Raw genomic sequence first — 24,461 nt, forward strand, 5'->3', positions numbered from 1 at the left:
TTAAGCTTTTGTCAAATGCGAATATAAATTGTTTATTGATTTTCCCCATTAATTTCTCATCACTTGCCATCAACGGCTGTTTAGCCTGATACGCAACCATTAATGAATCCCATTAAGAAAATACAATCAACAGCTTGTCGATCATTTGCTCTTATCAATACCAAGTGTCAGTATTTCAAATGTATACACAAATATTTTGATTGCAAGTTGTTTTTCACAGTTGGTTGTTGTTAATGGTCAAGTATGAGGCAATTTTGTGCCACGAATCAGTTGACAGGCTCTTTAGCAAATGAATATATGAAGTAGTTAGGGGAAAATTCGTTTTAAAACTCGTTCAAAAATATATATTTTGCGAACGCAGCTTGATGGAAAATAACGATGAAAAATCAATTGAGAAAATCTATTAACTGCCGGTCCGCATTAATTTTTTTACGCGGCTTCCGCAATTTATTGATTTTCTCTTCCCAATTGATTTTCTTTTATTTTCGCTTATGTAATCGAATCACTCAACAAATTGGCAAGCAAATCAAATCGCACACACTTTAAAATGCATAAAAAAAACTGTAAGTTGATGTGGAAAAATGTTGTCCCTGATGGTGGACACACATTTGGCGCCTGCCCGCTCGGCTTGGCGTTCAATTAGCATTTCGGAGAGGAGCTCCTTGGCGTCCCAGATCCCGGCAGACATGGCCCCAAACCAGCACGAATCTGGCATTATGTGTATCGAACACATACACTACACCACAACGAGCAGCCAGTTGTGGCCGCCTTTAGGCCATTTTTGGTTATTGGTGTGTAAAGTGGCGCCCAGCAGGAGGCTCTGATGACATTCTCCTCGCTTTTTGATCGGATGCCAATCGTGGTGGTATCTGAATGCCCAAACGAACTATGCAAATTTGCGACTTGCCTGTGAACCGAGAGTTCATCAATTATTCACACAGTTATGAGTGATTTATACGATTTCGAATGCCATGAAATTGATGCAGATTAATCAATCAACTGGTATTATATTGCTCAAACGAATTGCATATTTATAATGCTTATGTCATTCTGCTTTGGGTAGTTTTTATTATGTTGAGCTCTGCTTTCAAGTAACTCAGACTTAGCTCCAAGAAGAAATTGAAAAGTATATCTTTTCAGTTTAAAAATGTACTTAAATGCACCATAAAACTAGAAATGGTAAACTCATATGACCCACATCATTATTTTCCGGTCAGAGGTTTTCCACACAGCCACCCAGACTTTTTCCACCAAGAGAATGAAAACCGCATCAGAATCTCACACAGTCATTAACATAAAGCCATGTGCAGATGACAAACATAAAAACGAAACAAAAATCAACTGGCTGGTTAGCAGCAGCAAATATTGACATTTGCAGTGTCTTAGATCTTCTAGCGCGACTCCAAATACAAAAATGCTGGGATGAAGACTGGGAGACAGAGACTGAAAGCCACGAGAAACACCTACGTACATACATACAATATATGGCCTTTATTATGGGAGTAGAGCCAGCTCTAGCCTGGCCAAGACAAATCTTACCGCACACAACATGTCGCGGGCAAAACGGCGATTTTTTAATTACAATGAAACGTGCCACACAAAACAAACAAACAATGCGCTCGCTAATTGCACATAAAGTCCAAAATCACAGAAAACCACAAAAAAAAAAGAAGGCATAAACTGAAAACAGGAAAAAACAAAGTCAAAATGAAGGGGTGGCCAAGGGAAAGGAGGTTAGTTTCGGCCAGAAATACAGAAATACTGTAACAAACTTGTTGTTAGCGAAGCAAATGGACGGATAAACAAACCCCAACAACAAACAAGCAAATGAGCCGAATGACAAATGCAAGTGTCAATCTTGTCGACTCAGACGCAATTTCAGTTCGACATTAAGCTGCCTTTTCCTAAAAAAACTGAAGGGCCTACGGCAGTCGAATTTGTTGAAATTTATGGATTAAAGTTCAGTTGGTCGAGGGCCATTTGTCTGTGTGTGGTGCCTGAACTTTGATGGGAAATCATTATATTTTCTTTATTTTACAATATCTCAAACTCAAATGGTACACAGGAAAAAGATACCCTACAATTCCCATCCCAAACAATTGCAAAAATAAATCATTTTGTTTGCCACCCACATTAAAAAAATCCCGCTAGATACATTAAAAACTTAAATGGCAAAAAGCCAAGTTCAACAGCCTCAAACAAAAATAATACCAATTTTATCTCACAACATTTAGCCACGTTTTTGAGTAGCCAGCTTCTGGGTGTTTGGAAACATTAAAGCGAAATATTACAGCAGTTTTCAGACATTTTTCTCTTAGCCGATTGCGCGCCTGATAGTATTTATTATTCAATTTTCATTAAATCTGATTATGGAGAACTTGTTTCGCGCTTTTTTGTTGGCCCCTTGCCAACGGCTCAGCGTATCGAAAAATGCAAGCAAATTATTTTTCTGACGCTTAAATTAAGCATTAATTTTGCAACAGCAAGACTCTCATAAATATCTTGGCGAAAATGTTGCAACAGCGGAAAATAAACCCAAATTCGAGCTTTTTAAGCTGGATTTATCGCTAAAATGTAAAATATATGTCTAATTAGTGAGCTATACAAAGGGTGAAAAGGCAATAAATCAATTTCCAGTTAAAAGCTGACTTAAAGACCGGAAATACGAGACCTAAGGCAGCTTGCCTTTTGTGGTTTCTCAAACGGGAATCGAGGTTAATCAGAGAGAAAATTAAATGGTGGCTTAGGAAAATTTCACTATTTAATCCACTATTTTCATGGGGCGCCTCTATTTAAAAATTTAGTTTACGAGTTCAAAAGTCTCACTATTGCTCGCATACTTTGCCTCAAAGTCACGTTTTTCATATTTATTTGGCAATTTCCATTTGAAAACAAGTCTTCCACAACGTGTGCCAGGTTGTCCGAGGTCAGTTTCAACTCGAAAACCCCAAGTTAAGTCCCAGCAATGAACAGTGAAATCCCGCAGTATCAACACTCCTGCCTTGGCGCCTCTTCGGTCACTTTGATCTATGCACTTCAAATGATCTCGTAGCCGTTCCGTTGCCGTTTCAGTATCTGAATCTGAATCTATATCTGTCTGTCTGCGCCTTTGTTATTGTTTGTGCCGATGCGTAAACAACGAAGCGTCGGCTTAAATGATACGGCAACTTTTTCTCCCGTCTGAAGTTGGCACACAACATGTGCTCTTTGGTTTGCTAAAATCAAGGGAAATGAAGACGAAACTAAGGAGGGGAGACACATCTTATAAGGTGGTGGTCAAGGGGGACTGATGGAATCGTCTGTCTGGAACTCGGAGAAAGTTTCAGTCTGCGACAATCTGGAGACGAAAGGTGGAATTGTTGCCCACCGGAATGGTTCATTAGATTGCTTACAGATTATTTAAGCCAAAAGAACTTCTTAGTTTAAATTTGTGATTGAGTTATATAAGCAAGCGCTTACATTCGACCTAATTATCTAAAGATATTTCTCCCTACCTACCGAATTTTGACTCCAATCAGCTTTGGTTACCGCTGCTAATGGCATGAAGCAAATTGCGCGCTTAATTAAGCAATTCCAATTAAAATCAAAGATATTTCACTTTGATTACGCCCACCGAGGCAGCAACACCCACAAACACCAACTAGATAAAAAAAAAAAGAAACGGAGAACCAAATATCACATGTGTGTATGACTCGCAATAGACTTGTGTACTTTCGCCTATCAAAAGCTAAACGCAGTCAAAAGTTTGGCGCACTCAAATTGCATTTCCTGTCACTTGGTCGAGATCGCTTGACTGCTCCTGCTCCTTCTCCTTATACTCCTCCATTCCGATCCTCCTGCCCGGAGCTCTGGAAATGGGTGTGTTCACATCGCTGGGTCTCCGGATCTCCGATACACACGGCTTTTGGCTGTAACTCTAAGTTGCCTGGCTGTCTGGGCGGTTCGCATGGGTACATGGGACATGCAAAGTTACCTGTATGTCAGCCCCACTATGTGGGAGTGTCCATGGGCGTGTGTGTTTCCACGGGCCGGCCAAACGGCATCAACTTCAACACCAACACCAAAACCGGCATTAAACTGAGGCCAGTTACTGTTACATGACACACGGTGTCAAAATATGAACAGTAATCCAAACGATACAAAATATATTTGCACAAACCGATTAAATACCCTTGTGAAGGATTGGAGTGCCAACATATTATGTTAATGATGCTTAAAAGAAATGTTTAATAATGAGATAATTTTGTATGCCTCCTTTTTTGATTCTGCAATACTTTTATTTTCACATCGTTAAGATATAAATTATGTTTATGTTTAAAAGTTTTTATAACCCGCAGGTGTTCAATGTTTAACATTTTGACATAAACACAATCTTTTTAATCACCAACTTTAGCAAAGGAGTTTCCGCCCCTTCGAAAAGCATGTAATCAAAAAATCGTATAGCCACATAAATTGTGTTTTTTGGCTAATTGCAGTTGGATTTTAATTACAACTGGGCTGCACTTTCGGCTATTGTTAATTAACTTTTAAGGCCCGCATTTCGGGCACCCTCGTACGGAAGGCCTGCCAAACTAATCCGTATCTTTATTAGCGACATGTAATTCCCATTTTAAAGGCAGCGCAGCCATCAAATACTTAAGCCGCACCGAAAGTCCAGACGCCTTGGGAATCGATTTTTTGTGCGGCCAAATTGAAAATGCTGCTGGCCAAAAATAAAATCGATAGCGTGCAAAATTCATTGAATTTACCTGGCTTTATTTCTGATCAGTCGTGTGTTGGAGGAGGCCAAAAGGGGGCGGCAAATAGTTTTGTTAATTGAAATAAAATTCAATTTGACGTTTTTATGGCATGTGGAGATAGTTCGGCTAAATACGTGAGAAGCTCTTGGCGCAGATGCGAATTGCAAATCTGGAGTGTGAAAGTTGTTAGAAAGATGCAACCAGTCGGCTCGGATCGGATCGGATTGGATTGGATTGCTTCCTTACGATTCATTTACGATGTGCGATTGAAAAACACCCCAGGAAATGTGAAAATCATATTCATTGGTGTTCAGTCGTTTTTTCTCTGATTTATTCATCGTTGCAGTTTAATCCTTATGGCCTCGTAATTCTCTCTCCACCGATTTGCCGATTTAGATTGGCCAACCGAACATTCCATTTTTATGGCTTATTTTAATTTTGTTTCACTAAGGCTGGATGGATATCCACCTGCATTTTAGTTAGGAGGTCTCAAGACAAGTGGCAAGTGGCCATAAAATTTATATGCTCGCACATATTTAATCCCCATATTCAAATTTGCTTATGCGGGCACAATTTTCCGTGCCATAAACTTTGGTATTACCCACATGTGGATTTTCCTCTGCTCACATTCGAGATTTCGCAATTCACAAAAAAAAATGTAGAGGCGGTCGTCAATCCGAGACGCTGTGACCTTTGCCAGTGCTTGTCAAACTATTCGCCGCATGATGGATTGGAGTTACCGCAAATGAATGGCACATTAATTTGCATTTAAATGTGCCAAAAATATTTCTCGCCATTTTTGGCATGTCATTGACTAATGAGCGAGCCGCCGAAAATATTGTAAATTGCAAACAGCGAAAAGAAAACGTTTTTGCAACTGCAGGAAACATAAATAACAAGTCCCAGACGAAATAGATTGCAATGGATTTTTTTTTTTGCTATAGGCACAGCAACAGCAGCAATTGCTGCGATATGAAAAATATGAAAAACATTTTGCAAATGTCACATTCGCATGGCTATGAAAACCGATCTGCGAGCCAAATTTTTTGGCGCACCCCATTGAAAGCACCAATTTGTGTTATACAATATATTTATGTTTGTGTCGAGCGTTGGCTGCTTTTTCTTGGAGTATTTTTGAAATATGCGCTTTTATGCCCTATAACATAAATTTAAAAAAATTTAGCTAGAAAATATTTAAATTTATTTAAAGAGCATTTTAGTCTCGACTTTGTCCCGTTTTCGGTAGTGTTAAAAGCTTTATGCGTGCCAATTTATGCACATTAACTTTTGAGTTAAAATTTCAAATCGGCTTTCGGCAGTTCATTTGAAGTGTCTTCGATTCGTAATGCTAGCAAATTATTTGCGCAAACATTTGGCAATCGTGTGCTTAAGGGAAATTTATTTATTTTGTTTCGTTCTATTCGTCGAAATTGGTAGAAGAATTTGTTTCTAACAATTTGCTGCTCATCTTCGTTTAAAAATTAAAAAGGATGTTTAGTATTTGTTTATTCGTGACTTTGAACTTTTCTAGAACAAAAGATACTCTATCTTTATTTATTATTCAGTAAATCCAAGATTATATGTATCCATTATATATATCCAAGATATTCAAAATTTGATTTAAATGTGTGCACATCAATCTTTAATAGTTTTGATCCATCCAACTTCCGTTTCCGTTTGTTTCGCTAAACGATATAATAATCACACTGCCAGGCGCAATAATCTCCAACACGACTTACACATCTGGCCAACTCGATTCGCAATGAAGTCAACAAAGCCAACACGGCTCAGATATTTATAAATTGCATACGAGATCGGGCTTAATGTGGCCACTTTAATAGGCGCCGCCACTTATCGGGCGCCGTTGATCCAAACACCAAGAGCCAGACACTCGGAAACCATTTATTATAACAAACAAAATGCTATAATTAATTTTTTCTATTATTTTCCCAAAAAAAAAAAATACACCCCGTCATTACCGAGAAGGCGGTGGTGCAAGTTTGGCCCGAGAACGTGGCCAGTGAGAAGTCAAACGCAATTTCCTGGCCAACTTAATACTCGATTAATTTACGACGGCCACGAAAACAATTGATTTGGCCAATTCGGTGAGGGGGGGGGGGGGGCGTTGATCCAAGCGACTGGGATTGCGACTATTATGACGTGCCGGGCCGAGTTCGATCAAAGAAAGCATAAATAATGTCCCGACAGCCGGTCGATCGAGGAGTAGAACTGGTTCAGCATTTTGTTGGTGGCCCGTACCGAAATTTATGCAAACGGGTTAATTAACTTTAGCTGAAAAAGAGGAGGAAACAACTAACGAAATTCGGAACGGCAGACTTTAGCCGGGTGGTCCTGGTCCAGGTTCAGGTCCTACCCCAACCCACACTCCCATTACTCTCTCCTTCGCTTGAAAACTGGGTCAACGGTGGGCGGCTAACAAGAAAAGCCAACTAACTGCATTTGTATCCATCATTTTCGACATTTTAAATGTCAATCTGTATTGGGTATATGGAGAAGTTGTTGGCAAGTCAGTTGGTCAGTGAGTCAATCACTCAATTGAATGCGACTCATTCACTCATTCGTTCGTTCATCGATTCATTTATTTATGCAGTCAGTGGGCCAGCCAGCGTGTAGCCAACAGATTTTTATCGCAGCTGCCTACAGACGCTTAATTGCCTCTTGATTACTTGTGGAAATATCGAAATGCAATCGTTATAACACTCGTTTATTGATACGCTGAGGAATTCGGCATTGCTTATTTAAAGTATTCGTATTCAATTAAACAAATTTAAAATCCTTTCCATGATCTTGTTTCCAAAGTGTATACGCTAGAATTCCGAATGCCACTATATTTATTTATTGCAACCTAGATATAGAGTATAAAATATTTTCCGTTTAAAAATAATTTTTTGTGTTGATTTGAGATTTATGATAATTGATTGGCATCCATCGGTGCTTTTTTATGACTATTCACTGCAAGCATGCATTGCGCATACGCAACGTTGTCCCACAGTGCTGTGAGCGAACCCATAAATCATTTAATCAATATTTTGTCGTGTCGAGCGTAACATACGGTATGTTGCCCACAAAACACGTGCTCCAAATCGAAGCTCAACAAGTGAGCTTACGGCTCTAGCATATTTCTGCAATTGGTCAAGTCTTTTTATTTTTGATAGTGGTCAAGTCCAAGAGATTTTGCAATTAAACTGTCAATTCATTGGTACTTTTAGAATTATTAGTATTTGATTGTTAATTTATTGCATTGCATTTGATTTGTGACCGCGTTGACTGACCAGACAGTTTGGTTATTGGTAGTCGCATTGTGTATACGCCATGTTGTGCAGTGAAAATGACAAGCCCCAAGGCCACAGCACAGAAGTGAGACTAATGGCAGTACTCTGATTTGATAGTTAGCAGATTAGATTGTTAGAAAACGTTAGAAGGTGTTTGGTCTCGACCATCCGCCAATTTTTCATGACATTCCTGCAGACAAAGCAAATGACAGTCGATCAATCCCAAATTATGCCGCCCATGCCAATGTGAACGGTAACCCTAAAATTTAACGCACATTCAAGCTGAAAACCGTTAAACGAACGGAAGTGCTCTTAAAACGGCCCACACACGCGAGATCTCTGACCATCGGGACCAGTCTAGCGATCGGCAGCCAGCAAATCGAGATATAACTAAGGGGTAAAAACAAAGCAGAAAAAACAGAAAACAAACAAAACGTGCTCATTAATAAAAAATCAAGAAAACAAAATTGTCAATAAAACCAAAGGCCCGCGAGACTAACAACCCGACCAGAAGAAACAAACTCAAGACCCACGCAATAAATCTCCAGTGGGTGTGCAAGTGACTCTCAAACTGTTGTGCCATGACAAACGCATTTTCAACTAAAGCACCAAAAACATCAGGCAAAAAAACGATCGAGGAGCAGGCGAAGAGTCGTGATTCCCATTGTAAACTTTAATGACATCATTTGCCCAGGCAAAAACATGTGAATGGCGTCAGTTGATTGAACTTTTTATTGGTGGCTCCGTCTGAAGGAGTCGCCTATAGTCATAGTCGTAGTCGTAGGCCTTTCTCTCGCCACTCATTTCATTCATGAAAATGCAAATCCCCCCAAACGAACGATGGCAAGCACTTGACAGCTGCACTATAGTCAGTCTTGAGTCTTCAAGTCCCAGCCATATGCCAAGTGCCTCAAGGCGCAGCTTCCTTCTCCTCCTCTTGAATACTCCTCGAAGCAGCTCTAGAGTGGATCTACTATCACCTATCCTATCGTGTCGCGTGCTAAGCTTGTTCATATTTCTTTGAAATACCCTACGATTTGTCCAAAGTCCCATTGCATTCAGTTGACTAGGAATCAAAAGAATTTGCTTACAATATTTTTTAAAGTATCACTACCAAACATTTAATTATACATTGCATACATTATACATTACCTTATATACATATATCTATTTAATCTTAATAGCCATTAAGAGAGAGCACCCAATCTTCGTTGCAAGTTCCACAGATCTCTTCTAATTTTGCATGCACCTTTTGCCAATATTTTAGATGTATTTTTTTATAGAGCGTGCAATCAAATTGAAAAGTGTTTTTGCGTTGGTTTTACCGGATTTATGAATGAATTTATTTTCGTATATAGTATATATATGTATGTACCTCCTGCCTATCCACATACTCATGAGCTTGGCAGACTTGTCTGGCTTGTTCCGACGTCGTCGTCTCCCACAGCTTTTTTTTCGGGGTCCAACGTCCGCTGGTCCGTCGTCGCATTTGTCGTTTGTCGCCCGAATAGGAAACTGAATGCATATGTGGGCGGACTTTGGGGCGCTGCCTACGCGCAACCCACAAACCCACCAACTGGCTAGCGGGTCTGGTGGGTCTAGTGGATACAGTGGGTCTGTGCGCGCCACTTGGTGGCTGTTAAGGTGCAGTTAGCTGGCTGCCACTGACAGTGACGTAGTTGTGGCCCAGTAACCCAAGACGGGGAAAGCTAATAGCAAGGGGATTGATTGTTAGATTCCAGCACCGACATTGATTCATTGATTAAATCCTACTTCATTAAATATAAATTTAGTAACATAACTTACAGTAAAGATTTTGATTAAATATAAATATCTATTTAGATATTCTTCCTTTTAGTTATATATAATAACATATGCACCTTCATTTACAGAATGCCACTGCAGCAGTGTGGGATCCCTGTCATCGGATTGCGATAAGCGAACTGGGCAATGCGCCTGCCTGGCCAACGTCACCGGGAGGAGATGCGACAAGTGTCGACCGGGTCACTGGAATCTCACGGCGGGCGAGGGCTGCCGGGATTGCCGATGCGATCCTCATGGTTCCCGAGGTCACGAGTGCAACCCGTGGACGGGCCAATGCGACTGCAAGATCGGGGTTGGAGGTCAGCACTGTAACGAGTGTACGGAGGGATTCTTTGGCTTCAGCACGGAGGGTTGTCAGCGGTGCTCGGCCTGCAGGTCGGAGGGTCAGGTGTGTGACCCGCACAATGGACGCTGCATTTGCCCCAAGTTCACCCGTGGCCTGGGATGTGGACAGTGTGTGCCGGGCACCTGGGGCTGGCAGGCTCGATTGGGTTGCCGGGAATGCGAGTGCGATCACATTGGCTCCATTGGTCAGCAGTGCAGCACCGGCGATGGACAATGCCAGTGCCGAGAGGGATATTCGGGCAGAAAGTGCGACACTTGCGCCATCGGGTATTTCGGCTATCCGGAGTGCCGACGATGCGGCTGCGATGCGGAGGGTTCCTTCACCCAGGCGGATGGCTCAATAGCCTGTGACTCGAATGGCCAATGCCCGTGCAAATCCCTTGTGGTGGGTCTCAAATGCGATACCTGCATGCAAAGCACTTTTGGATTGTCCGCACAAAATCCCGAAGGATGCACCCGATGCTTCTGCTTCGGGAGATCCGGTGAGTGCGAGCAGAGCGACTTGTCTTGGGGACACATCCGTATGGCGGAGTCCAGAAATCTCAGCGTTCAGCAAATAAGACCGCACTCGGTACCCAGCTCAGACTACGAGTACATAGTGGTGGTTCAGATGGAGGGCAGCAGTTTCCATCGCGAAGACGCGGAGATCCAGCGCATGAATGATCTGAGCTTAGTGCCCAAATCTACGGGGAATGTTTCCATCGGAGCATATGGACAATTTTACCATCCGCTCTACTTCCAACTGCCTCCGCAGTTCTACGGAGATCGGACTAGTAGCTATGGTGGCTTTTTGTACTTCACCCTGATCACCGAAGGTGCCCACAAGCCCTTGGAGCGAAATATTTTGGGTCAGTATCCATTGGTTCAGTTACACGCGCACTCCAAGTTGCTACTGGACTTTTACGAGTACGAAGAGTTCGAGTACTCCTTGAACGTGACCCATCGGGTGCCGCTGCATGAGTCCTTCTGGAAGTACCACCACACCAGCCAGGCAGTGGATCGTAATACTCTAATGGCTGCCCTCCAAAACATTCGACACATCTTCATTCGAGCCTTTGCTTTTGCCGATTTCCAGGAAGTTGTGTGAGTCATTTAGTAAATCCAATAAACTTAGTAATAAGATTCTATCATGTACTAACCCTTCTTTTGTATTTATAGCCTTCAAAATGTACACATGGATGCGGCCATCTATATCAAGGGCTCCACCAATCTTATAGCCAAGGGAGTCGAACGGTGTAAGTGTCCCAAGCGGTTTGATGGACTTTCATGCCAGGATCCGGGAAGATCCTTCTACCGTTGGCGGAATACCACTATTGTGGAGAGTGTATTCATTGAGGATCTGATAGGAAGAGCAGCTCCCTGTCATTGTAATGGTCGTAGCAGCGATTGTGATCGCGAAACTGGAGTCTGTCAGGTAAAAAATTCGATTCGAAATCCATTCAACTCCTTTTATATGACTCCTTTTTGACTTTTCGCAGAACTGTCGAGGTAACACTGGAGGAGATCACTGCCATCAGTGTGCTGAGGGATTCTACGGCGATCCCAATTCTCCACACGGTTGTCAGGCTTGTCCGTGCCCGGAGACCAATAGGAACTTTGCCCGGGGCTGCAATGTCTGGGACGGAGAAGTCAGTTGTGTCTGCAAGCCGGGTTACACGGGCAGATTGTGTGAGCGGTGCCAGGCGGGATATTTTGGAGATCCTATGAGATATCCAAACACTACTTGCCAACCTTGCAACTGTCACCCAGATGGAATCCAAACCGAAGGCTGCGATGTAGAGACTGGTAGATGCTACTGTCGAGAAGGAGTTACTGGGCTAAAGTGCGACAAGTGTCAGGCGGAACGTCATCATCTGGTGGACAACGGATGCAAAAGTAAGTTAATCTTCGATGTGAACTGAACGAATACCATTCTGCATATTCCCATGTGTACCATTCATGTTCTCTATATCCTTTATAGTCTGTGACAATTGCACTCTTCTGCTTCTGGATTATATGGAGCTGGTGGGCAACAAGCTTCGTCGTGGAATGCACAACATGGATTTGACTGGAATTCCGGCGCCATATCGAAAATTGTCAGAGTACGAAAGCGCCTATGAGAAATGGAATGGGCGCCACTGGGACTTTAGCCAGACCAAACGGCGTCTACAGGATTACGACTCCGCTGACATCCTAAAGCTGGAGGCCCACGCCGAAAATTTGAAGTTTCAATCCCGCAAAGCAGTGGCCACCATTGGAAAACGGGAGTTTGCCATAAAATCGATGCGGGAAGATGCTGTAACCCAACAGCATAGTGTCGGCTTACTCCGCTCGGAGATTCTTCAAACCCTTTCCGATTTACATGGCTATGGAAAGAGTGCCCATTATCTCAGTCTGCCTACTGCTCTCAAGCAGGCCCGATTCTACCTGCAGGCCATCCGGGAGCACGACCAAATGGTTCAGGGAATCCGCAGTACCAACGACTGTGCATGGAAGCATTTTTATGCCATGGGCAACGCATCGGATGCGTCGTTCGACGAGAGCGGCCGCTTGGAGATGCTCTGGCGGGACTTGAATCAGACCAATCATCGAGTGGTAGACATGCGGCTGCAGGTGGATCGCGTGCAAGAGGTGGAGAACGAAGCGGAGGACGTTCTGGAACATGTGCGCAATTTGAGTATTCGCGTGGGTGAATCCCACCAGGAGCTGGATGAACTTAACCAGCGTATTTCCGATCACCTAGATCCGGGCTACCTAGAACAGGGCGAGGGCCTGCTAAGGCTGACAGTCCAGCGGCAGATAATGCTCAATGGGCATCTTAACCAATTGGATGGCTACCGTATACTACTAAATACCACATTGGGCGTAAAGACTGAGCAGCAGCGGGAGGTGCGTAAACACTGGCTTCCCAAGGCGGAAAAGCACGCCAGTCATCTGCTGGCGCGATCCAATGAGTACGCCCGCAAGTTTCAACCCACCAGAAATGGAGCCCGCATAGCCATGCTGGCCAGTTCGGCCCACAGCAATATCACTGAGGCCATCAACGATGCCCGGCTAGCATCAATCCTGGCCAAGGAACGGGTGTACGAGGCGCAGAGAACACTCTATCCCAGTGACGGCAGCTCCATGATCGAGCGAGCCAAGCACTCGCTGCACAGATCAAAGCAACTTCAGCAAGAAGCGCTCAAGCAGATGCACAAATCCAATGTGTTGAAGGACAAACTGCATCGCCAGGAGCAGCAGGTGGAGGGCATCAAGTCCACGATTTACGATTCCGGACTGCGCACCAACAACATATCCGGACAGCTGCAGGGTCTTTCAGATGGTTCAGCACGTCGTCAAGCGAAGGATAGTCTGGAAATGGCTGATAGAACGGGAGAACAAATGCGTGCTGAACTGCAAAAGGCGAAGGATATGCAGAAGTCCATCCAAAACATGCGAAATTCGTTCTCCAATCTGGAACCCGACTGGGAAATCAAGCTGGGAATGGCCCAAGAGAACATATCCCTGACCCAGACTAACTTGCGTCTGGCCAATGTCTCATTGAGCTACCTAGAGCAGCAGGCCGAGAAGGAGCAACAGGTGTTCGAGGTGTGGAACAACAGCATGGCCCAGCAACTGCAGCAGCTCCGGGATCAAATAGCCAAGGCCAGACATGCAGCAGAAGCGGTACGTATGTCATACTTAATATACGGCCAGTTATTTAAATAAAAATACTTGTTACAGATCGATGTTTCCCTGGAATCGCTGGGTCCTAAATGCATTCGATCCTATTTGCCCGCCTCCTACGGTTTGAGTACCTCGAATAAGATTCGTATGAGCTTCGCCTTATCCAATCACCTCGAGAGCTCTCCATTGATTCACCTGGCCAGCAGCGAGGGGCGTCACATCACCCTGGAGCTGTACAAACGTCGTGTGCGCCTGGTGTGGAATCTTGGTGGCACCACCGCAACCGTTACGCATCCCATGGTGGTGCATACTCGTGACCCCAAGTACGACGATGCCTGGTACCATGTGGAGGCCAATAGGACACTTAATCTGGGCAGCCTGGTCGTGCGTCGAATGAACAACTATGGCGAGCTGACTCCGCCTAACCCGGTCATCATAACAGGATCCACGGATACGGAGCACACACGTTTCTATCAGTCTCGAAGCGATCGAATTTCGCTGGGAGGCTTTGCATCGAAAGATTTGCAATTCACGCCGGGACTCAATGTGGTGGTGCATCAGGTGGAGGTGGACAACAAACCGCTGGGTCTGTGGAACTTCGTGACCAGCGAGGGCAGCTGCGGTGGATCAATGGTTGGAGCTAAGGAGTCTTCGGCCTCGTCCACGGCTCGCCATTTCAATGGATTAGGCTATGCCCAGTTGATGAAGACCCGACCACGACCCACTCGCAAAAACCTGTTCTCCGTGCAGATGACTTTCCGCACGTTGGACGAAAATGCCTTGCTCTTCTTGGCGGTTGATGACAAGAACGTAAGTAAAATTAACATTTAATCCTTTCTTCAACGATACAATAATAAATTTATATTGTAGAACCGCTCGGTATCGGTAACTTTGAGCCGGGGTCGGATCATGTTCCGCATTGACTATGGCGATGAGTCCAAGCTGGAAATCAACACCACTAAGAAGTATAATGTGGGCCAGTGGATCAAGATCGAGGCTGCGCGAGAGTTCTCGGCGAAAAGAAGTACTGAAAATGGAATGCTCCGAGTAAACAACGATCGTCCAATTTCCGGAGCACCTACACTACCCGTAAACATTCACTTGCTTCCGGATCTTTCCAAGACTGTCTATTATCTGGGCGGTGTGCCACCAGGTAAGGGATTGATTTTTATATAAGGAGTTAAGACTCAATTTGAATTGTCATAATAGGTTTCACTTCGGGAACCTCAAAGGCGCCTGGTGCTGATAATCCCTTCTTGGGATGTATGAAGGATGTCCAGGTAAATGGCGAGACCTACGATCCTCTGGAGAGCTCAAGCTACTACGGTGTGGAGCCTTCCTGCAAGAACATGATTACCAAGTATGTAGCTAGACTATTTTTCAAAAGAATCATATTTTAAAAACTAAATCCTTCACAGGGCTGGTTTCTCGGGCAATGGTTACTTGGAGCTGCCATCGCAGTCACTACGAAAGCGCTCCAATACCGCTTTGGTGTTCCGCACCCTTCAGCCCGATTGCCTGCTGCTCCTTGCTGCCTATCCGCCTGAGATCCTGGGCGACTATGATGCTAAGGACATTAAGGGCAACTTCTCCATTAGCCTGGTCGATGGTCAATTGCATGTTTGGGTTAACTCTGGTCGCAGCTTCATCAAGATGTCCTCGAACTCCAGTCAGATGAACGATGGCGAGTTTCACGTGGTACATTTGATCAAGACCGGTCGCAAGCTGGAGCTGATGGTGGACGATGAGCTGCAAGAGATTCGCAATCTAAACGGCAATCCCACGGTGGTCAGCCTGCCGAGGGATGCAGGTGGCCTGTATATAGGTGGAGCTCCGCCGCACGAAAGTTATACGCCATTGGCGCCGACTTTTGTAAATCTAGAAGGAGCCATTCGGGATGTGGTGTTCAACAATCGGACCATTAACTTTAACGATGCCCTGACCTTTGCCAACGTCCAGATTGGACGTAATGGTCCACTGATGGGCAGTCTGAAAGGAGGACTGTACGATGTCCTCCTGAAAACCGAACCCATGATTGGAAAGAGTTTTACGGCCTCGCCTGAGGGCTGCAAGCGGGTAAGTGACTAAAGTACCTCTTATTTTCTGGGATTGGTTCGGCGGGGTTTGAAGATTTCAATGGGTACTGTCCATTTTCTGCATGTACATATGTGGCTACCTAACTCTGTTAAAATCATACGTTTCTCTTTGTTTTTATAGGATTTTAGTTGCTAAGCAATTATGTCAAAAGCGGCTACGCTAAAAGCTTCAAGCGCTGCGCCTTAAGAAAGATCATTTGTATACTAATTTCGCCTAAAACAAAAAGCTAACCAAACAAGCTACTCTATGTGGTCTACATGTGGATTAATATAACCAATCATCATCAAAGATATAACCTCAGTTCTTGCATAAAAGGCATTGGGAAAGTGGGTCCATGAGAGGCATTATCGAATGAATATTTCACTCTCATGGGCAGACTGATTTAGCTTTAAGCTAGCGCATCTTGATCCTCAGATAACCGAAACCTAATGCGAGGGATCTTCTTAGTTAGTAATTATCTTTATAAACACTTTTGCAATTCTGTATATATTTCATGCGACTTTTATTACTATTTCATAAGCTTCAACGCTCAAATTAGAATGTAAGATTCACCATACTCATATATCATACACATCACTCATCAACGCTTTGTGTACGTTTTTGCTTCATGAATGTATCATACAAATTAACATTTGCCTACAGCAACATGGACATTTAATTGTTATCACATTTACCTAAATAAAAAAACATTTTTATAACAAAACCAAATACGATATCATGGCAAAGTTTTTATTTTTAATTCAAAATCGCTGAGAACGCTACGCAAAAGCTCAGAAACTAACACAAAGTCGTCGGGGTGAGTTGAGTTCCAAGAAAAAGGCGCGATAGTCCTGGTCATAATCTGGTTGCTCTCTTGCAGATCGGCAGCTATTCCTACGAGCCGAATGCATTCAAGTTTGGAGACGATATCTATAGCTATTCGCAGCTGAAGCTACCGGAGCGTCATTTCTGGCAGCGCAACTTCCATCTGAGCTTCGATTTCCGCTCCTTCTATCCCAATGGAATGCTCTACTTGTCGCCGGGAAGCAAGGAGAAACCCAAGCACTACGTGGCTCTCGTCCTCAAGGACGGACAGCTGGTCCTGGTGGTGCGAGGTCGTCGGCGCGAGGAACTCCAGTTGACCGCCAAGTTAAACGATGGCGAATGGCACCGGGTGACGATTAGCTGTCACGATCGCAAGGTCACCATGTCGGTGGAAATAGGACGTACAGATCAAAAGACTTCCGCCCAGATGAAGCTGCCCAAGAAGATTGGCGCCTCTCAGCTTTTGCTGGTTGGTGGGCTACCACAGTCTCCAGTCAAGGTCTCCTCCGATCTCTATGTCCGTCTGGAACCATTCAAGGGTTGTCTGCGCCGGGTGAGCATCAACAACAACACCCAGGATCTGGCCCGACCCGGCAAACATTCGAATGTGGGTCAGTGCTTTCCCACGGTGGAGAGAGGCAGTTACTTTCCCGGCGATGCCTATGCCATTTACAGTGAGTTCCAACACGGTCTGTTTTCATTTTCAAATAATCTTTATACTTCTGCGCAGAGAAAAACTTCAATGTGGGCAAGTATCTCGATCTGGAAACGGAGTTTAGGACCTCGGAGCTATCGGGCATTCTGCTGAGTGTCTCTGATCCAAATGGATTCCCAGCGCTTTCACTGGAACTGCATAATGGCAATGTATGTTGAACTCGACTTAGTTTCCAAAGCTGTATAAATACTTTTTTCCTTGGGCAGATAATATTCTCTTGCGATCCTGGAAACGGAGCGCCCATGCGTGTGGAGTCATCACTGCCCACCAAATATGCCCTATGTGACAACAAATGGCATAATATTTCAGCTCTCTACGATGGCGAACAGATTGTCCTGCGCATCGATCAATTGCCAGCCGTGATCAGTGTGGGTAATCAGGGGAATGCTGGAAAGGTGCAAACCCGATCCCCGCTCTATATTGGCGGTTTGCCAGGTGGGTCAGCTGCTTTATGAAGATAATTTCATTTATTTAACCCTTTTCTCAACTATTTTCCTGGCAGAGAGTGCTCCCAGTGGTTCACTGATATCGCGGGAGAACTTCAAGGGCTGCATCCGGCACGTGTCCATACGGAACGAGAGACGCGACTGGATCGAGATGGAGGACCTGAGGAACGTGCTGCTCAGCGAGTGCCTCGTGTCCAGCGATGAGAGCTGAAGATCGATGTCCGAATTCCGGACAGCTTTCCGGGCGCATCTGGTTCCTGTTGACGCCACACCAAAACTTTTTCCAAATGTATTGTGATCAATAACGAGTTTAGAGCCACCTATTTATAGCCCTTCACTGCCATATAAGTTAGGTTACTGTAGGATTAGCTTTGAATGTTTATATATAATTAACTACGACTTCTATTGCCAGTGACTGCATTTTGTACTTTGCAATCTGATTCATAATTTATTTTCGTATTTATACATTACTTTCATTATTTATTTTATGTTTTTAAAGAGGCTTTAAGTTTGTATTTCATTTGGCATACGGCTTATCAAAAATTGTGTTTATCGAATCTCCAGTTTGTACAGTGCGCAACGAAATTTACTTAAGTAGCTATAACTCATCATTATTTTCATTTGTAAATAGAACTGCCATTTAGCTTGTATTCATTGTAGCACCTATGCTTATGTAATATTTCCAGACTAATAAAATAAAATAAAAACCTATTATCTAAATGAAACGTATGGAAAAATTATTTAAATTAAATTAATTTTATAAACAAATAGCTTGAAAAACACCTTACCAATTTCTGAACCGATTACTTCGCGATTTTTTACTTGGATTTTAGCTTTGAATTTATTCTGGGAGTTAACTTTCATTAGCTGAATGATAAGTTTGTAACTCTCCATTCAGCCATTACTTACATATTTTTTAACGCACACGATGAGTATAAACAAATCCATTCGTGGCAGCCGAAGGACTCGAAGATCCCTAGCTTCGGGTGGTGGTGATCTCATTGGCCCCTATATCTATTGCATCAACTTCTATGATAATGGATTGAGTGCGGTGCGGGATGAGTTTGTGAAGCGGCTTGAAAGTGGGCTACGACGTGCCATGTTCGTCATCGACTTGGATAAGGAAGTTGCGGAGGCCAATTATCAGTTCCAACGAAAGTCGAGGACCAAGAAAGCTGGTGAGTTGTATGGCATACAACTGTTTGGGGAAGGTTTTCAAAATGTTGCTTTCTAGGATCTCTGGACATGAAGTCCTTAGATCCATTGAACATTGTCCTGCAATGCATTCAGAACTGTGTGGAAGAGTTTGACAGAATAACGAAGCAGATTGAGTCAGAGGCGAATTTCGACCTGTACTCCTACTGGCAACGAAATATCCCTGCACAGCTCAAGAACCTATTGGCGCCTAAAAAAAAGGGTGCTCCAGATACGAAGCGTGACCTAAATACAGCTAGATCCAAAACGGGCAAGACATCGAGCGACAAGATGCGCCTGGAGAAGATCAAGTGCTCGTCCGTTACAGCCAAGGAGCACCACAAAGTTGGCAAGGGAGCGCCGGTGTCCAAGCGAGAAGTAAGATTCTTTTATTTTTTTTTAGGAAATATACCCTTTGAACCTTTCTGACTTTCAGTACATTCGAGACAATCCGACGTTCACGAAAATGCTGATCCTGATCGTGGGGCAAATGGATAACGACTTCTACAAATTGCTATTGGCCTACGAACAACCGCTGCGAGCTATTATTAACTTTATGCCGGAGGAGAGTGCCTACGATATTTTAGTGCCCCGACCGCGACGGGAACAGCAGCTCCAGGAAGCGTTGGCTGCCATCCAGAAGGACATCCATTCGCTGCGAAAGAGGACTCCCACAAAACCGGTTGGCATCTTTCAGCAGCGGCTTCCCCAGATGTCCGCTTGTATGGCAGCCAAATTCACGGACGATATCTTTGACCAGCTAAGTTGGTACATGTACGACGTGGAAACCCTGAGGGAGTGGTATCGATCCTACTACGTGGATCCGTACAAGGAGACAAATATTAAAATGGATCCCTCGATGTCGTTGGTGGAAGCATTCCACATTGTCGAATCGCTGAGCATTCAGGGGCACTATCTCAAGACGCAAATGCCGGCTTCCCGTAATGATAATGGTACCGTTTACCTATATCTGGAGTCGCTAATGAGCACGTTTGGTAATCCAAAGGAACTGATGACCGAAACGGAGGTCCTGCTTCTGGCAAATCCCACGCCATCGGTTCAAACTCGAGTTTTGGACAAAGTTAAGGTATACGCCAATTCGTTTAAGAGCATCGTAAAGATGCACAAAAACGACCGAATTTTTGTGGAGGAGGCCAATGGACTGCTGTCCAATCTGATTTCATATATGGATCAGAGTCTCATGCGAAATGTCTACCACGGCTGTCTGGAGTATAATCTTTTGCGACGATACTTTACATCCGGGTATATCAACAGCTCACTGAAGTGTCAGCCCTACAATGGTGATGTGGAACCGATCTATCTGCCCAAGTTTGCCGAACTCTATCTCACGGATGACTCGGTTATGCAACGAATTATCGAGCTGGTCAAGGACTACGATGACTTCAGCCTGGAGGAGGTGCAGCCCAATGTCCATCTCTATACTTTTCGAAGGTCACTAAACGAGGTATTCGAACAGGAAAATCAAACAGTCATCCCAACACGGCTCTGCTTCAGGGATTTTACACTGTACGAAATGGAGAGTAAGTATAAGATAATTGATATAACGAACTTGCACATCATTTATATCATTTGTTCTATATAGATTTTCTAAAGGACTTGGTCACCCCACAAAGGTTCAACGAGGTGACCGAAAGTTATTTGTCACGACAAACGGAGAGCGCTGATAATATTGCGACCCAAGATCCATTCATAGTGAGGTGCAACGAGGAGAACGATAGTGTACCCATCGATCCAAAAGTGTTTGTCCGGCGAAAATCGATTAAGGAGCAGCTAGCCAAGAAGAAGGAAAAAGAGAGGAAGGAGCAAGAGGAATCGAGGACTGCCAGCCGAAAGGTGTCTGTAGCTCAAGATGGTCTATTGTCCAGTAGAACCTTTAGGCAGTCCCAGGCGCGTGCTACGATAGCTTCCATTCTGCAGGCAAAAGATTCAACCGCCGACTCCAAGCACGCATTCTTTGTGGGTCTTGGACGCAACCATCCCTTGCTGGAGGGGTATAATCTGGATGACACACGGCAAACCATTAAGTGCAAGACCTCGAAGTACTTCTTCGAAGAGGGAAGAATTGTGTTGTATGAGGAGAGGTGGAACTTTCGCCAGATGAACAAGTGTCTTGCCCTCGAGATTGGTGGCCAGGAGGTACATTTTCGGAGTGCCGACAACCCGCTGGGAGTCACTGCCGCCGATTCCAGTGTTAGGATCGAGTCGAAGAACGGCATAAGTCTACGGGTCTTGGCCACGCAGACCGAATGCGCCAAGGCGGTACTGAACTTTCCCAATGGCCTGAGTACCTACTGCCACGACACCCACACGGAACACGTGTGGCAATATCAGGTAAGATGGTTATATGCTAGCCAGATCCCAGGAGTTACTTACTCTACTATTCCAAACACCAGGAGAACGTGCTGGACGAGAGTCGGCGTGTGTGCACACCTTATGGTTGTGTGATCTCATTCTATCAGAGCACCGACACCATTGTGATTATGCGGTATAATGGTGAGGTGTACCAACTGTTCACCTTCACGGAGGCCGACAACGAGGAGGAGGAGGACCTCAACTCGGAGTTTATAAATGCCTGCTCCACGCAGTCCACCTACTCCAGTTACCAGCCCATTCGCGATTCGAAGAAAAAGCAGAGGAGCTGTGAGAATTCGTTGAAGAAAACCTCCACTACTCGCAGTGTGGGCGGATTGGACTCCATCATACGTCCGTCCATGTTCAGTGTTGACTCCAAGAAGAGTCAGAGTTCCAAAAAATCAATTGGGGGTAAGAGAAAAAGCCAGCTGCTTAAGGAACAACAGGCTGCAGCATTGTTCGAAAGCATCAAGTTCGAGTTAAACTATCTCAATTTCATTATGGCACTCTACAAGCTAAGCTATCGACACCTCAAGCTGACCACGTCGCTGGGCAGCGTGGTTCATGTGCAACGCGATGGAAAGATCTGGTGCGGGAAACCCTACCGGAACACCGAGTGGCACGACTATTATGCCAACGAGTCATATTCGATGCGAGACGATGGTGTCAAGATGGTCTGGACGTTGGGAGAGCTGCGGTGCTATCACAACGATGGCACTGTCATTACTTCCGAAACCGCCGAAGGCTGGGATCCCGGCACGGATGTCGACGAAATTGACATGGAAATCAGTTCGAGCAGCTCACATGCGAATGTAGAAATCCAACCAAGCCACATATTCCGAAAGGTATGGTATATTCTCCAACATATTCTTGCCCAGCCTTTCTGCCACTGAAATCACCGGAACTGTAGCTGCATTTCTTGGTATATTGACTTTTTGTTTTATACATTTTATTTGTCAGGAGACCATTTTTATCAACGATCCGGAAGGTTTGCCATTTAAAGATGTCAGCATAAGTAGTTCACAGGGTGTAGTTTCTCAAAGAATGAGTTTGAGAAGTAAAGAAATCTCTTCCAGTAGTGATGTCATGCCAGAGGAGGAGGAGGGAGAGGTGGATCTGGAAAAAAGCTACATAACCTTCCTTCCAAACAGTTACTTCATTGCCCACAAAGTCTATGCCGGTATCCGCTTCACATTCAGCCACATCACAAATGTGGATCTACATCTGGACACCTCGATCTTTACCTGCGACAATCTGAAGGTTCGTGTCTTTAGAGCTCCTTTGACAGCAGGTGTGCAGTATTCTGAGCCCGTTGAAAACCCGTCATCTGCGGCCGATCCGGATGAATGGACAAAGCCCGAAGTTCGCCCATCAACTAAAAGTCAGCGATCAGATCGATCTTTTGAAGAAACTACCTCCAGCGAGGAGCAGTCGGCGGAAGACATGGATCTCGATGTTGCATGTGTGGAGGTCGAGTGCAGCAATTTGGCATTAACTTTGTTTGGTGATCGGGTCATCATACAGACCCACCTGCGAAAGTTTGGATGTGACGAGAACGCAAAGTGCGATTTGCAAGTGCGGTAAGTGGAGTAGTTTTCCCAAAATCCAAAACACCATTAAGAAGTCATCATATATTTGATATTTTTTATTGAAAGTGACGATATCGAGTTGAAAGTGAACTTTGGTGAAAGTCTGTTGACCACTTTTCGAAATTGGGTGGACGAACTAACCAGTTTTATCAATTGTTTCTGTCCCAAGAGGCGCACATTGTACTTTCTGGAAACCCAAAACAGATCTTGCCAAAGAAAAGGTAGTTTGACATTAAGATTATACTTCGATTGATCATAATTTTGAGACATATATATTCTAGGATTTGAGTTGCATAAATCGGTGCCGCCTCTCGGAAAATACAACTTATGTGCTGGCAACTATTTTATCGATGTAAACGAGCTGACATCTGTAAATAGCAAAATGCAAAACCGACACGATTGGTACGAGCAGGATATGCAAAAGTTTCCGCGCTTTCAAACTCGCAAGAAACCAGTGAAACCCGATTTTCCAATGGTTCTGAATTCCAGGTAACACAAAGGTATCTAAAGGTATCCTGACCATATTTATTCGGGCGTATTCCCATAGAATTTACGTGGAGATTCCTGCACAACTGGCCAACACGGATCGGATACACCAGTTCGTTTCTGAATTTGATTCGATCAAGTACAGAAAGCAGCGGTATCGTTTTAATGAGTGAGTTACAAGTATAAGTTTTATTGTAGATATATCGGAAAAACTATTATTCTCTTTCAGAGCTATTATGTTTCATCTCTATCCGCGACTGCAGCTTTTGGTTCAGCAGGAGATAAGCAAGCGCAGTTGGAAGAATCATCATGAAGAAAATCGCCGGCGCATGTTTATAGAACAACAGCGCTTTAGCCTCTATATGGCCATGCTGAAGCACAAGGTGTATCCCAGCTACTTTCAGTTCAAGGACCAGTTCAACTCGCATGTGCGTAACATCGAGTTCTTCCAGTTCATGACATCCAAGTGCAACGAGAAGACGCATCCCGATGATATTATCACCGATCCCGCCGAGGAGCCCAGTCCGTCAATCAAGCCCAAATTCAAGAAGAACAAATGTGTTTGTCCCAAGTACCTCAAGTCTTTAGATTAGTCACGTTTTGTAACGCATAAAATGGGAATTAAAGATTTTAGGCTTTAAGGCTTAACAATCTGAATAAATTTTCCAAATAACATGTATAGCAAGGCAGCAAAGTTATTTTAAAAATTTGTTGCTCATTTTCTTAACATTTTAATATACAGTTGTTGGCAAATATCAAGGTTTTTTAATCATAATATTTTAATCAATTAAATTAAATGATTAATTTAATTATTAATTATTTTAATCATATATTTTTCAAAAATTTGCACCTTTTCACCACGAACTTAAACTTGGCGCCCGAGTTCCTTTTTTTCCCCACGCTATCGA

At 44.0% G+C, this 24,461-nt stretch overlaps 2 protein-coding genes across 7 annotated transcripts in view; both read left to right on the forward strand.

Annotated features, from left to right (window-relative positions):
- The window catches only part of wb (wing blister), a 65,236-nt gene extending 46,603 nt beyond the window's left edge, over positions 1–18,633 (forward strand). For 5 of the 6 annotated variants that reach the window (NM_165086.3, NM_001201879.2, NM_001201878.2 and 2 more), the window contains 12 exons: positions 9,925–11,284; positions 11,360–11,615; positions 11,680–12,076; positions 12,162–13,849; positions 13,907–14,659; positions 14,720–15,002; positions 15,059–15,209; positions 15,268–15,925; positions 16,806–17,424; positions 17,481–17,614; positions 17,672–17,900; positions 17,968–18,633. In NM_165086.3, the coding sequence (NP_723870.1) occupies positions 9,925–11,284; positions 11,360–11,615; positions 11,680–12,076; positions 12,162–13,849; positions 13,907–14,659; positions 14,720–15,002; positions 15,059–15,209; positions 15,268–15,925; positions 16,806–17,424; positions 17,481–17,614; positions 17,672–17,900; positions 17,968–18,122 (6,683 nt within the window). In that variant the 3' untranslated portion in view covers positions 18,123–18,633. Of the gene's footprint in view, positions 1–9,924; positions 11,285–11,359; positions 11,616–11,679; positions 12,077–12,161; positions 13,850–13,906; positions 14,660–14,719; positions 15,003–15,058; positions 15,210–15,267; positions 15,926–16,066; positions 16,652–16,805; positions 17,425–17,480; positions 17,615–17,671; positions 17,901–17,967 lie in introns of those variants that run through there. The other variant, NM_057442.5, reaches the window with a different exon arrangement.
- Positions 18,634–18,799: 166 nt separating this feature from the next.
- ms(2)34Fe (male sterile (2) 34Fe) lies at positions 18,800–24,231 on the forward strand. Its single transcript, NM_135861.2, has 10 exons — positions 18,800–19,089; positions 19,146–19,483; positions 19,542–20,646; positions 20,709–21,457; positions 21,520–22,323; positions 22,439–23,058; positions 23,134–23,288; positions 23,349–23,556; positions 23,615–23,722; positions 23,783–24,231. The coding sequence occupies exons 1-10, from the start codon at positions 18,840–18,842 to the stop codon at positions 24,144–24,146; spliced, it is 4,701 nt and encodes a 1,566-aa protein (NP_609705.1). The 5' UTR covers positions 18,800–18,839; the 3' UTR covers positions 24,147–24,231.
- Positions 24,232–24,461: the final 230 nt, after the last annotated feature.

Source organism: Drosophila melanogaster, chromosome 2L (genome assembly GCF_000001215.4).
Source record: "Drosophila melanogaster chromosome 2L".
Classification (NCBI taxonomy): Eukaryota; Metazoa; Arthropoda; class Insecta; order Diptera; family Drosophilidae; genus Drosophila; species Drosophila melanogaster.